Raw genomic sequence first — 13058 nt, 5'->3', positions numbered from 1 at the left:
AATGGCGTTTATGATGACGATGGAGATGAGGACGCTGACGTTATGCACTCGCGAAAAAATGATTTTTAAACGGCACTGCGCGAATTCTTTTTAAGGTACACTTCTCGCGACAACCGCACTACGCGACGAGCAGCTCACGACTGACACTACGAGACTCAGATTATTCAAAAGGCACTACGCGACGCGATTTCTTTTTAACGTACACTACCGGGATAGCCGCACTACGCGACGAGCAGTTCACGACTGTCACTACAAATTCTAATTTATAAAACAGCAGTGCGCTACGTGATTTCTTTTTAACGTACACTACGCAGAAGAACCGCACTACGCGACGAGCACTTCACCACTGACACTACAGACTCGGATTTTTAAATCAGCAGTGCGCTACGCGATTTCTTTTTAACGAACACTACCGGGACAACCGCACTACGCGACGAGCAGTTCACGACTGACACTACAGACTCGGATTTTTGAAGCAGCTGTGCGCTACGCGATTTCTTTTTAACGAACACTACGCAGGAGAACCGCACTACGCGACGAGCAGTTCACGACTATCACTACAGACTCGGATTTTTAAAGTAGCATTGCGCTACGCGATTACTTTTTAACGTACACTGCCGGGACAACCGCACTACGCGACGAGCAGTTCACGACTGACACTACAGACTCGGATTTTTAAATCAGCAGTGCGCTACGCGATTTCTTTTTAACGTACACTACGCAGGAAAACCGCACTACGCGACGAGCACTTCACAACTGACACTACAGACTCGGATTTTTAAATCAGCAGTGCGCTACGCGATTTCTTTTTAACGAACACTACCGGGACAACCGCACTACGCGATGAGCAGTTCACGACTGACACTACAGACTCGGATTTTTGAAGTAGCAGTGCGCTACGCGATTTCTTTTTAACGAACACTACGCGGAAGAACCGCACTACGCGACGAGCAGTTCACGACTATCACTACAGATTCTGATTTTTAAATCAGCAGTGCGCGACGCGATTTTTTTTAACGTGTCCTATGCAGGACAACCGCACTCCGCGACAAACACTTATCGACTGACACTACGAAACACGGATTATTCAAAAGGCACTACGCGACGCGATTTCTTTTTAACGTACACTACCGGGACAACCGCACTACGCGACGAGCAGTTCACGACTGACACTACAGACTCGGATTTTTAAAGTAGCAGTGCGCTACGCGATTTCTTTTAAACGTACACTACGCGGGAGAACCGCACTACGCGACGAGCAGTTCACGACTGACACTACAGACTCGGATTTTTAAAGTAGCATTGCGCTACGCGATTTCTTTTTAACGAACACTACGCGAGAGAACCGCACTACGCGACGAGCACTACACAACTGACACATCGAGACTTGGATTTTTAAAGTAGCAGTGCGCTACGCGATTTCTTTTTAACGTACACTACCGGGACAACCGCACTACGCGACGAGCAGTTCACGACTGACACTACAGACTCGGATTTTTGAAGCAGCTGTGCGCTACGCGATTTCTTTTTAACGAACACTACGCAGGAGAACCGCACTACGCGACGAGCAGTTCACGACTGACACTACAGACTCGGATTTTTAAAGTAGCATTGCGCTACGCGATTACTTTTTAACGTACACTGCCGGGACAACCGCACTACGCGACGAGCAGTTCACGACTGACACTACAGACTCGGATTTTTAAATCAGCAGTGCTCTACGCGATTTCTTTTTAACGTACACTACGCAGGAAAACCGCACTACGCGACGAGCAGTTCACGACTGACCCTACAGACTCGGATTTTTAAAGTAGCAGTGCGCTACGCGATTTCTTTTAAACGTACACTACCGGGACAACCGCACTACGCGACGAGCAGTTCACGACTGACACTACAGACTCGGATTTTTGAAGCAGCTGTGCGCTACGCGATTTCTTTTTAACGAACACTACGCAGAAGAACCGCACTACGCGACGAGCACTTCACAACTGACACTACAGACTCGGATTTTTAAATCAGCAGTGCGCTACGCGATTTCTTTTTAACGAACACTACCGGGACAACCGCACTACGCGATGAGCAGTTCACGACTGACACTACAGACTCGGATTTTTGAAGTAGCAGTGCGCTACGCGATTTCTTTTTAACGAACACTACGCGGAAGAACCGCACTACGCGACGAGCAGTTCACGACTATCACTACAGATTCTGATTTTTAAATCAGCAGTGCGCGACGCGATTTTTTTTAACGTGTCCTATGCGGGACAACCGCACTCCGCGACAAACACTTATCGACTGACACTACGAAACTCGGATTATTCAAAAGGCACTACGCGACGCGATTTCTTTTTAACGTACACTACCGGGACAACCGCACTACGCGACGAGCAGTTCACGACTGACACTACAGACTCGGATTTTTAAAGTAACAGTGCGCTACGCGATTTCTTTTTAACGTACACTACGCAGGAAAACCGCACTACGCGACGAGCAGTTCACGACTGACACTACAGACTCGGATTTTTAAAGTAACAGTGCGCTACGCGATTTCTTTTAAACGTACACTACCGGGACAACCGCACTACGCGACGAGCAGTTCACGACTGACACTACAGACTCGGATTTTTGAAGCAGCTGTGCGCTACGCGATTTCTTTTTAACGAACACTACGCAGGAGAACCGCACTACGCGACGAGCACTTCACGACTGACACTAAAAGACTCGGATTTTTCAAACTGCACTACACTAGCGACAGAATATGCAGTTTATCTCTCCTATGTTTTCACTTGTCGCTTGTCGCTCGTCGCTAGCAGCGACATATTCTGAGGCGGGTTCTGAATGTAGGAACGAAGGAAACGGGTAATCGCTAGCAGCAATCGCATAATGGTTTCTTAGGGGTAGTGACTGTGGTGTCGTGTTATGGTGTATGACATTTGAATTTAATTTGCATGTATAAAAAAATTGTGAATATTCAAATAATAATCAAAAGTTATGAGGTATGCACATATATTGAATGAGGAATTAATAAAGGTTTCATATATATTTGAAATGAATGTGTTTTCTTAAATCCTTGTTATGAAAATATTTCCTTCATTTTCCTATATAGCATGAGAGGATGAAAATTATATAGTTCATATATCAGAAAATAATAATTTACATTAGTAAAGTTATAATTATCCTTAGTTTGATAATTTTATTAGTAAAATTCATTGTTGCTACATGTTACTCATAATAAAACTTAATTGAATTTATTTTGTAATAAAAATGTTACAATTTAAGATTCTGTTTTTAGTAAGAAATCTGTACAGGGTGAGGAACTTAAACCGCCCCAAAACATTAGTAGAAAAAGATGCATATCTTTTTAACTATAAGAGATATTCAATTTTTTTATATGACCTTTGCGAAAGCAAATAACAAGAGGATTCGAGAATGTCCTATGCACAAATTGAATATCTTTTATAATTAAAGAGATACTCGTCTTTCCGCATCTATATTCAAGGGCGGTATAACAGCTTCACTCTGTATATATGCCGTATTATTTTACAAGCAAAGCCTGTTTTTTGGGTTAATTATATTCAACGTTTTTTATATATTAATTACAATAATTATTCATTATATTATTTTAGCTTCATATGTATCGGCTTGCTATAATTGTGACAAATGTATTTTCAATTTGAATTTCCATCCATTTTTCAAATTTAAAATTCACACGATCCGCCTGTTCCGTTCCGTTGAATACATAGTATACAGAGCAGCGATACAGGCGATACGGGCGATACTAGCGATGTCGCTGAAAAGTTGGATAAATTCAACTTTATTTCAGTGTCGCAGAAAGTGTATACTTTATCCCACGTGACCATTTGTCGCTAGCGAGTAGCGACGAGCGACAAGTGAAATCGTACCTTTAATGGCCAAAACACGTCCGAAAGCACTGAGAGCTTATTATACCTAAAACACTATACTTCGTTTCTTCTCTGTGAATCACACTTACTATACATTTTGCGTGGTATATTCAATTCTCGCCAACAAACTATACAGCGTAGTATCTTCCAACATGGCGGACTTGGCAACGCTGGTGCCCACGGTCACAAGGCGACACCCATGAAAATATACCTTTATGAATTATTAGAAGCTAAAGGCAGGAAAAAACTGGCTGGAGACGCTGCGGGCGCTGCGGCTGGAGTCTAGACTGGACTGCGCTGTTTTTTTTTGCTTATATGTATGTATGTATGTATGTATACTTTATTTTCATAAAACGATGTGACATTTTATTCAGATATTTTCCTCAACATAACCAAGAACTACTGGGTTCAAAATTACGCCTTTTTATTCGTTATTGTTGCTTAGTTATTTATTTGTATAATAAATCTCAGTGGAAAAAAAGGACCAAAACCAAGAAATCTGGAATTAGCTGGTATTTAATTACGTGTCTTCGTTTATATCCAATAACTTCCTATACCAAAATATCTGTTGCTCATTATTTATTAAAGAAAGAGCTTTTTCTCATTTTAGCCTTTTATATAAAATAAGAAATATAATCCGTAATAGCTCATAGGATTATAATAATATAATTCTTTTTTAATTTAATGACTAAATAAATATCATTACAGGTTGTTTTTAACCCCAAAGCATAAATTAATTATGCATTGAAAAGCACGGTTAAAACATTCCTGTTGCGTAGATCGGTATTGATTATTTATCTAAAATTGCTGTCTATAAATAAGGAAAATAATAAAAAACGTCAATTTTATCTCCATTGACAGAATATGGATAAATTACGAAAAGCCCTTAGTGGAAATGATGATTGTGATGAAGAAAGTGGTATTATTCCCCAGGTATAATACAATTATTTTTATCTTACAACAGTTCTCTCATTTTAATTTTCTATTATCTTTATTCTGATTATTCATACTTAAATTTATTTGAATACTTTCCTATTTTACACGTTGAAAGCCTGATGTGGATTTTGTGGTAAGATAAATTTTTGAAATTGTAGCAAAATTAATTATTAGTTAACAAAGTATCAGATAGGCACAGAGATTCTACTTTATAATTCTGCTATATCATCTAACTTATTGTTTTTGTAGATCATGGACCAAACAACTTTAAGTTGGTCAACAAGAATAAAAGGTTTCGCAATTTGTTTTATTATTGGAATTCTTTGTTCATTTTTGGGATCCTTTGCACTATTTCTTAAAAAGGGACTTACAGTATTTGCAGTATTTTATACATTAGGCAGTGTCACTTCATTGGCAAGGTAGATTATTTTATAATTATTAAATTAATACCAAGATTGATTTTAATAATTTCATGACTCTGATTTTTTATGTATTTTTTTTATTTTAAAACACACATTTTTACTTCCAGTACTTGCTTTCTAATGGGTCCAGTTAATCAAGTAAAAAAGATGTTTGCTCCTACTAGAGCAATTGCAACAGTATTAGTATTTTTCTCTATTGCAATGACGTTAGTCGCTGCCCTTCATGTAAGTGGATGGTGATTTACTTTTACAAATCATATTCTTATATATTTACATGTGTGAATCTCCTTTGTTGTAGATGAAAAAGGATGGTTTAGCTTTATTATTTATCATTATACAATCATTGTCCATGACATGGTATTCTTTGTCATATATTCCATATGCACGTGATGTTGTTAAAACAACTGTTAAATCTTGTATAACATAAGTGCCTTGGAACTGAAAGTGTATAAGGCTACATTGTTTATCAATAATATTTGTACTATTTTCTTATTTATATATAGGATTTTGGAATCTTCAAAAATTCTGCAAGGATTAACAGTGTTATAAAATGTATACAATTTATACCAGGACAATAAAGCAGGATTACTCGGTATATATAAAGGGTCTGTTACTGAAAAAATCACAGCATGGATGCAAGACATGTATCTCTACAACTATGAAACACTTACTTTTCGAATTGAACTTTCATAACATTTCTTATTATTTGCACTCAGGTCTCATGTAAATTTTGGATATCTTTAACAGTTATAAAGAGAAAGAGTAAGAAACGTATTCTTGCGTGCACGATTTAGAGCGTGTGACGGACTCATGTATGTATGTATGTTTCGAACGGAAATCAATTCTATGAAAGTTTTCTGCAATTAATATTAAAAAGAGTAACAGAATGCTTTAGTCTAATCAATCTGTATAATGACAATAAATTTTGATTTCTTATAATGAATGTGAATTTATAGTGACATTTTATAACCTTACATTGCTTAATAAGAATAAGAATGTTTAAACTCATACATATACAACTTAAATTTTCAAGAAAATATACATTCATTGTTGTAATTTTATTATTATTATTCTTCTGGCCAGGGCTTCCCAATGCCTTGGGATGCTCCCATTCTTGATGGATCTTGACTGGGATAATGTATAGGGGTAGTTCCAGGAGGAAAAATTGGAGTTGCTGCTGCTGCAGCAGCTATTTGTGGTGGAAACATGAATTGTGGAGCAACAGGTGGTGGTGGTATCATCATTGGTTGTATCATGCCAGAAGTACTTTGTAAATTGAAAAAGTTATTTCCAATATTTTCTGGTGGTGGTGGTAATGCTCCTGGTAAGCCAGGCACAGGTTCCAAAATTTCCCTTGTTGCTTCTGTAGCTGATACAGTTTGCCTGCCTTGAGATCTTCCCCATTTTATAGTTAACCGCCTTCCTCCCAATATAAGCTTGTTAAATGTCCTTTCAGCTGCTGCCTCTGCAGCACTTCTCTGTGTATATTGGATGAAAGCACATTGTTGTCGTGGCACCATAGTTACAGACCGTATTTCACCATATTGATAAAAGTGATCACGTAATTGTTTTTCAGTTAAAATATCTCCTAAGTTGCCTATGTATAAAGTAGTAATAGATTTATCTTCAGGAGGCTCAAGCTTTGGCATAGCTGCAGCTCTTCTCATTAGCTTATCAGCAACTGGATCATTTACTCCATAATAACGGTCTTTAATATTTTGATCAGCCAAGGGATCATCTGGATCTGTAGGCTTCTCATGTCTGTATGGACATTCTTCACCTCTCTTACATTCTCCTTTTACCCAAAAAGAACAGATATGAGGCCTGTTTCTTTTGTAGTAAGGACTTGTCCTGGCTAGTTTCATTAATAAGTCACTGGCTGCAACAGATTTACCAACGGCACCAGCCGGAGAAGTAGCATCAATTTTACCAATTTCATTATCAATATTTTGCACATAATATTCTTTATTAACATCAGAACGTGGTAGATCATCTTTAATTTTAAGTGCAGCATCACGAACTTGGATAGGTAATCCATATTCCAAGTCAAGCAAGCATGTTTGACAAACATTTTTTAAACGACTACATGTCTGACAGACTTCTGTTTTCTTGAATCGCATTCTAGCACCAGGACACCATCTAAACACAGTAAATGGTCGCATGCAAATTTTGCACTCTTTGCCATATTTTTCTTTTGTCTATAAACATAAAATTAAAGCTAGAATTATACATAGTACTTAAAACACATTTTAGTGTTAAAATTCAATTTGAATTACCATTCGTATATATGGATTGTCACCGAGACAGGTTTGGCATAAAATTGGGAACTCCTGAAAAAAGTAGCGTTATGAATAAACTATCACACATCTAAACCATAAGTAAAGATAATAATTATTCTTACTGCATCCTCCCAATTTTGTCTATTATATATATTCGTAGTCTTGGATGTTGCCATGTTATTCTATTTTGATTAACTGTTTGTCACTTCACAAGGATTACTTTATCAAAATGTCTGCGATCAAGCGCATTAAAAGCTGTCGGACTATCGAAGTGCTAGCTGAGTGCTGACCAGTGCTGACTGCTGCAGACTACTCTGCTGACTGATGAGTGCTGATATCAACACTAGATGGCAGACATGCTGGATTCTGCTTTTTACATTAGTGGAGGGGGTACCAGTGGGAAATTGAATCGTGTGTGGTTCGGCTAGTTTCACTCTGTAATTTAACATGGAAAATGATATACTACACTATAGTTAAAAGCACACACGATTCAATTTCCCACTCAATTTCCCACTGCAATTTCCCACTGTGTATACTACATCATGTCGCTGCTATAGTATAGCACTAGCAAGCGACAAAAGGTGCTTTCCTTTTACACCTCAGTTAAATCTCAGTTATGTGACTCAGTTGAGTACAGTTTATGTTACTTAAGGAGTTTCGGTGCAGTCCCTTGAAAAGCTTACACCATATTGTGTTTTTTTTCCTTTATACATTATTATGTTTATAATCACCTGAATAAATTTGAAGTCGGTTTACCACATACTTTTGCGTGAATAAATTATTGAAGTTGAGAGTTTTTACATGGGAGTAAATGGCACTTGCTAGATTTGATTGAATCACACTACACAAAATGCTTGCACGTTGAGAAAAAAAATATGTCTTTATTCTTGATTTATTTGGGGTTATTCTGTGCAAAATTCAATGTTTTTCACCACATTGTTTGGGAGATTTTTCACAAAATACGTGTGCGGATTGCACTTTTTGGGATAACTGGCAGCCATTAAGGAGCAGTGCGGCAACGTTGCACTTCAGCAAGCTTAGCGCGACTTTTTGAACCGAGGAGTAAGGAAAAAGAAAGGGGGTAATAGAATATACAGTAAATAATAAATTTGTATTTGATTAAATAATGAGCGATAAATAAAATTAAATAATCATCTATTATTCATGCTTCAACCGTTTTTTAACACAAAACAATATAAAATTTCTTATAATTTAAAATCCAACATGCGTAAAATAAATTATTAAAAAATAACTTAAGTGCTTATTTCTCAGCACATTTTGATGCTTCAGAATTAATATTTTCTTTAGTGCTTACACTCAGATGTCTCAAAATTATTTCCATCACTTTTTTGGTCTTGATCACAGACGGTTTACCATTAACTTTTTGCTGTAATAATTCTATAGTCTTCTCTGGTCCCTCTTGAGTGAACTTCCTAATAAGAATATCGTAGCTAATGCCTGCACCAGCCATTCGTCTTCTTATAGGAAGTGATACGCCACTTTTCAGAGGATTTAAAGTTCCTAAAAGACCCTGACTTAACTCCAGAGATAATTGAGCTTGTAAAAACTCATCAAAACTCTTTTGACTATTTTCTAGCTCGTCTATAGTGAAATGATGTTGACATATTAACTCCAATAAGTACACGTCATAATAGGCATCATGGGCGTTACTTATCGGTATAGAAATGTCTTCAGCTAGTGCTGTCAAAGTACATTGTCCTTTGCCATTACGTTCAGGAAATTTTTTCCGAATTAATGGTAGCGTGTCAACGAAGCCAATGACTACTTTGCGAAATTGATCGACGAGAGATGCATTCCGAATGGCTTTTATTAGTCTCGGTGCATCAAATGCACAATTATGCGCGACTAGAAGGCATGGTTTGTTGAAGTCGTTCAAGAATTTAAAAAATTTTTCCAATACCAATACAAGCGGCGATGATGACACTAAACGACCACGATAGTAAAGCTGATTACCTATGCTGCTCAAACCATTTACCTCTGTCACCTGTGGTCTTATAGTCTTTCCAGGCTTGATGTACTCATTGAATTTGGTGTTTCCATACTTCGCTGCGATTTGCAGCAAATCGCACGTCATCTGAAATCCGCTTGTCTCCAAATCAAAAATAACAATTCCAACGGTGTGATTTAATGCATCTGCTATTGTCCACTTAAATGCAATAGCATGGAGAGGATCAAAGTTATTCTTATTAGGCTCTTGTGGTGCTAACAATCCCATGTTTCTTTCGTAAGTTTCACTTTCCGTCGCCTCTCTTCTATTACGCAATTGAGATCGTATTTTTTTCAAACGACGACGATTTCGTTTGAAATCTTGTGTTCGAGCAACAGAACGTCTCTTGTCTACAAGTTTTTTGTTCTTTTCAATAAAACGTACTAACTGTGTGCCTGACTTTATCTTGAGATGATGTAGTGTTTGGGAGATGTAAAGATCACCTTCATTTTTTTGACCAACTGAGCAAGCATATCGAAAGTCTGACGATTCACTAAGACTCAAGCATGATGCTTTCGGACATTTTCTGGCCATTGTGGAGTTCAAGCTTTCGTTGGCTTGAGTTGATGCACCAACAGCATATGCATCCGAGTTTGCTGCTAATCTATTAAATTGTGTTTTCAAAGCCTCAAATAAGACTTGGTTTTGAAAGCCACCTGGTACAGTTTTGTGATCATACGTCTTTGGATTTTTAACAAATCCACACCACTCACCACAGTTATCATGGTGATTAAATGCATGATGTGGAATGTTTGACACAGCAGCAGCCAGAGCTGAACTGTTATTTTGGTTTTGAGCAACGGCGTAACCAAAATTCTTGTGGAAGTAATTGATGGCTTCAACTGTCAGCTCGTGATCTGGGTCTTGAAGAGAATTTTTTATTTTCCATAACATGTTTTTAACGCCTTTAGACGTGTGATTTTTATCGGCTACTTTTAATATCGTATGATCTGCAGCCTTTCTTACAGCAGATATACTGGACGAGTCGTTGTCACCGACAAAAACGCCGAGTTCAATCTTTTCTTCATTGAATATAGTGCTTTCAGTAACCAGGCGCACAGCCGCATGAGATTCCATGGCTTTTGCACTCCCATAGAAGTTTAATCGGCAGTCGTGGTCATCTTTTGGGTGACCTACGTCACACATACGACACTTTCTATTCTGTGTTACATAGTCTAAAACGAGTCCACTCTGCGAACCGATTAATGCGGAATAACCATTTAGGCTATCGTAGGTATATCCCGTGCCTCGTCCACTGTAGCCCATGTCATAGCTACCCATGACTCTTATGGTATCCTTTTCGGTGATCTCGGAACCTTCAGTCTTTGTTGGAATAAAAAAATTCTCTGGTGCATCGGGACTGTTCAAGTTTAAAAAAGAAATACATAAAATTAACACATGCATCATCAGAAGGCTAAATAATTTGAAGTATACAATGCATATTAATTCATGCTCAACTGATTATTTTTATTTTGTGTTTGTACAAAAATACCTGAGGAAGCCAAACATTAAAAATTTTTACCAGCTTATTTTTGTGTAATATACAAAATTAAAAAAATATATACAATTTATTAATGCGACCGAAGCTATACTTACAATAGTTTCGATAAATTATCAAGGTTCTTAACGGTTAGATCTCTTTCTAACTTAGTAGCTTTTCTACAGCTATCTTTCGCTATTTTTTCAACCGCGATGCCTACTTCTCTCTCACGTCGTTTGAATGTCTTTGATGTTGGAACTGGTAAATTACACACGCTGAATAATTTTTCAACTTGGGTATGCCCCAACCCTGCATGAAGAGCACCTATTGAAAAAAAATGATGAAACTTAAAAAATGCTGAGCTAATGACAAACAACAATAAGGTTAAATCATTACACAACTTTGACTTACCTAAAAGTACTTGCGAATTTATATCGGGGATGCTTCCGTTCTTTCCTGGATTTTTGTGAGTTCGAGAAGTCTCGACGGTATTCAAGAACAGACATTCGTCACATCGTATTTTGAAGGCCGATGATAATCCAAGTTTCCGCTCACCTTCAGTTTTTGCTGGATCCAGAACACTTTTGCACATGGCACATCGCATATTTTGCTTAAATACTTCATAGTCAATTATACGATATCCAGTAACAGGACCATCACTTTCTTCATACTTGATGAGCTTATTCTCTTCTTCGTTGGGGTCATCCACACCATTAGGAGTTTTCTTTCTTTTTTTCCCTGCCTCGACCTGCTTCAATATTTTCTCATAAACTTTTTGAGAGACAAATCGTCCTTTGTACCTTTTCTTCACACTCTCCATTCTTTCTTGATAATTTTTTCTCTTCACTATTATTTTCACATAAACGTACTAACCTTTGAGGTTATATTCGAAGTAGGAGCTAAGCGAGCAGCGAACCGCACAAGCAGTGTCGCCAATCTCAAATAACATAATGTTGTTTGAATACAACGTTGCCACGTTTTTTGAAATAATTATTAAAATTCATAGTGCAGTTTACATTAAAAAATAAATATTATTTAATATTCAGAGGAGCGAAAAATAGTTATGTAAACGTCATACTGATAAATTACACGGCATAAACATGATTTTAATTTTTAAAAATTCAGTGTTTATAAGTTGGCGTATTGCTTCAACACAATAGATTTCCCCCCCAGATCACCCCTAAAGATAAGGTGTACCGAAACTCCTTAAATTGTATACAAATGAGTCGATCAGACTCACTTTAGGAGTAAAGGGTGAGATTCACCAAGTCCGGCTTGGGGCTAGCCGGGCTAAACTCATACAGCTCATGTAACGGTAACTATACTACTTTAGCCCGAAAGTATACCATATTAGCCCGGCTAGCCTTCAAGTCGGAGTTGGTGAATCTCACCCTAAAAGGAAAGCAACTAAAGTGATTGTACCTTTTTTTACAGCACTTTTACAGTGTAGTCCTATACAAGCAAGATGGCGGACCTGGCAGCCTTGACCTCATCATCTTATTCATCAGACGAATCAAAAACAGCAGGCCAACCACTTTCTGATTTTCTTCTTCAACTAGAAGATTATACTCCTACGGTATCCATAGTTTCTCTATTAATAATATTTATTTTTTGACAAAAGATTTTTAATGTCTATGTTAATAGGTTCCAGATGCAATTAGTGAACATTATTTACATACTGCAGGTTTTAATACTACTGATCCAAGAATGTATGTATGTTTAAAGTTAATTTTTCTTAAGTGCTTTACTTATTATAAAATAACTTTTTAGAGTGAGACTGGTATCTTTAGCAGCTCAAAAATTCATATCCGAAATTGCTAATGATGCTTTACAGCATTGTAAAACACGCGGTGCTAATCAAAACACAAAAACCAAAGGTAAAGACCGTCGTTACACACTTACAATGGAAGATTTAACACCAGCTGTTGCAGAGTATGGTATTATAGTAAAGAAACCCCATTATTTTGTATAAAATTATTGCCTAAGAATTAAATAAGTTTAAAGTTTTCATATAATCAAAAATAATACATT

At 37.3% G+C, this 13058-nt stretch overlaps 5 protein-coding genes across 11 annotated transcripts; 2 read left to right on the top strand and 3 right to left on the bottom strand.

Annotated features, from left to right (window-relative positions):
- The first annotated feature begins 4142 nt into the window (after positions 1 to 4142).
- On the top strand, positions 4143 to 6203 carry LOC136784086 (vesicle transport protein SFT2A). Of its 7 annotated transcripts, none has more exons than XM_066744597.1 (7): positions 4143 to 4219; positions 4277 to 4414; positions 4611 to 4835; positions 4954 to 4971; positions 5088 to 5257; positions 5368 to 5485; positions 5559 to 6203. In XM_066744597.1, the coding sequence occupies exons 3-7, from the start codon at positions 4767 to 4769 to the stop codon at positions 5685 to 5687; spliced, it is 504 nt and encodes a 167-aa protein (XP_066600694.1). In that variant the 5' UTR covers positions 4143 to 4219; positions 4277 to 4414; positions 4611 to 4766; the 3' UTR covers positions 5688 to 6203. The 7 variants fall into 7 exon arrangements, with proteins under 7 accessions (XP_066600694.1, XP_066600705.1, XP_066600715.1 ...); XM_066744618.1 differs by lacking the exon at positions 4277 to 4414 and having other exon boundaries at positions 4172 to 4219; positions 4611 to 4685; positions 4764 to 4835; XM_066744602.1 differs by lacking the exon at positions 4143 to 4219 and having other exon boundaries at positions 4235 to 4414; positions 4611 to 4685; positions 4764 to 4835.
- Positions 6124 to 8539, bottom strand: LOC136784079 (pre-mRNA-splicing factor RBM22). The gene is made up of 3 exons (XM_066744578.1): positions 7662 to 8539; positions 7537 to 7590; positions 6124 to 7458 (listed from the first exon to the last, which is right to left on the bottom strand). Exons 1-3 carry the CDS (start codon positions 7713 to 7715, stop codon positions 6328 to 6330), a joined length of 1239 nt encoding a protein of 412 aa, XP_066600675.1. The 5' UTR covers positions 7716 to 8539; the 3' UTR covers positions 6124 to 6327.
- A 261-nt stretch (positions 8540 to 8800) lies between these two features.
- LOC136784426 (uncharacterized) lies at positions 8801 to 10828 on the bottom strand. Its single transcript, XM_066745066.1, has one exon. It carries the CDS (start codon positions 10826 to 10828, stop codon positions 8801 to 8803), a length of 2028 nt encoding a protein of 675 aa, XP_066601163.1.
- A 165-nt stretch (positions 10829 to 10993) lies between these two features.
- Positions 10994 to 12087, bottom strand: LOC136786018 (uncharacterized). Its single transcript, XM_066747460.1, has 2 exons — positions 11439 to 12087; positions 10994 to 11351 (listed from the first exon to the last, which is right to left on the bottom strand). Exons 1-2 carry the CDS (start codon positions 11845 to 11847, stop codon positions 11140 to 11142), a joined length of 621 nt encoding a protein of 206 aa, XP_066603557.1. The 5' UTR covers positions 11848 to 12087; the 3' UTR covers positions 10994 to 11139.
- A 121-nt stretch (positions 12088 to 12208) lies between these two features.
- LOC136786023 (transcription initiation factor TFIID subunit 10-like) lies at positions 12209 to 13052 on the top strand. Its single transcript, XM_066747467.1, has 4 exons — positions 12209 to 12342; positions 12462 to 12603; positions 12672 to 12736; positions 12798 to 13052. Exons 2-4 carry the CDS (start codon positions 12493 to 12495, stop codon positions 12997 to 12999), a joined length of 378 nt encoding a protein of 125 aa, XP_066603564.1. The 5' UTR covers positions 12209 to 12342; positions 12462 to 12492; the 3' UTR covers positions 13000 to 13052.
- The last annotated feature ends 6 nt before the right edge of the window (positions 13053 to 13058 follow it).

The sequence above is a fragment of the Prorops nasuta genome, unplaced genomic scaffold (genome assembly GCF_024137725.1).
Source record: "Prorops nasuta isolate Cenicafe-Biocafe unplaced genomic scaffold, Cenicafe_Pnas_1.2 PNAS00003, whole genome shotgun sequence".
NCBI lineage: Eukaryota > Metazoa > Arthropoda > Insecta > Hymenoptera > Bethylidae > Prorops > Prorops nasuta.
This window is presented reverse-complemented; position numbering and strand designations above follow the sequence as displayed.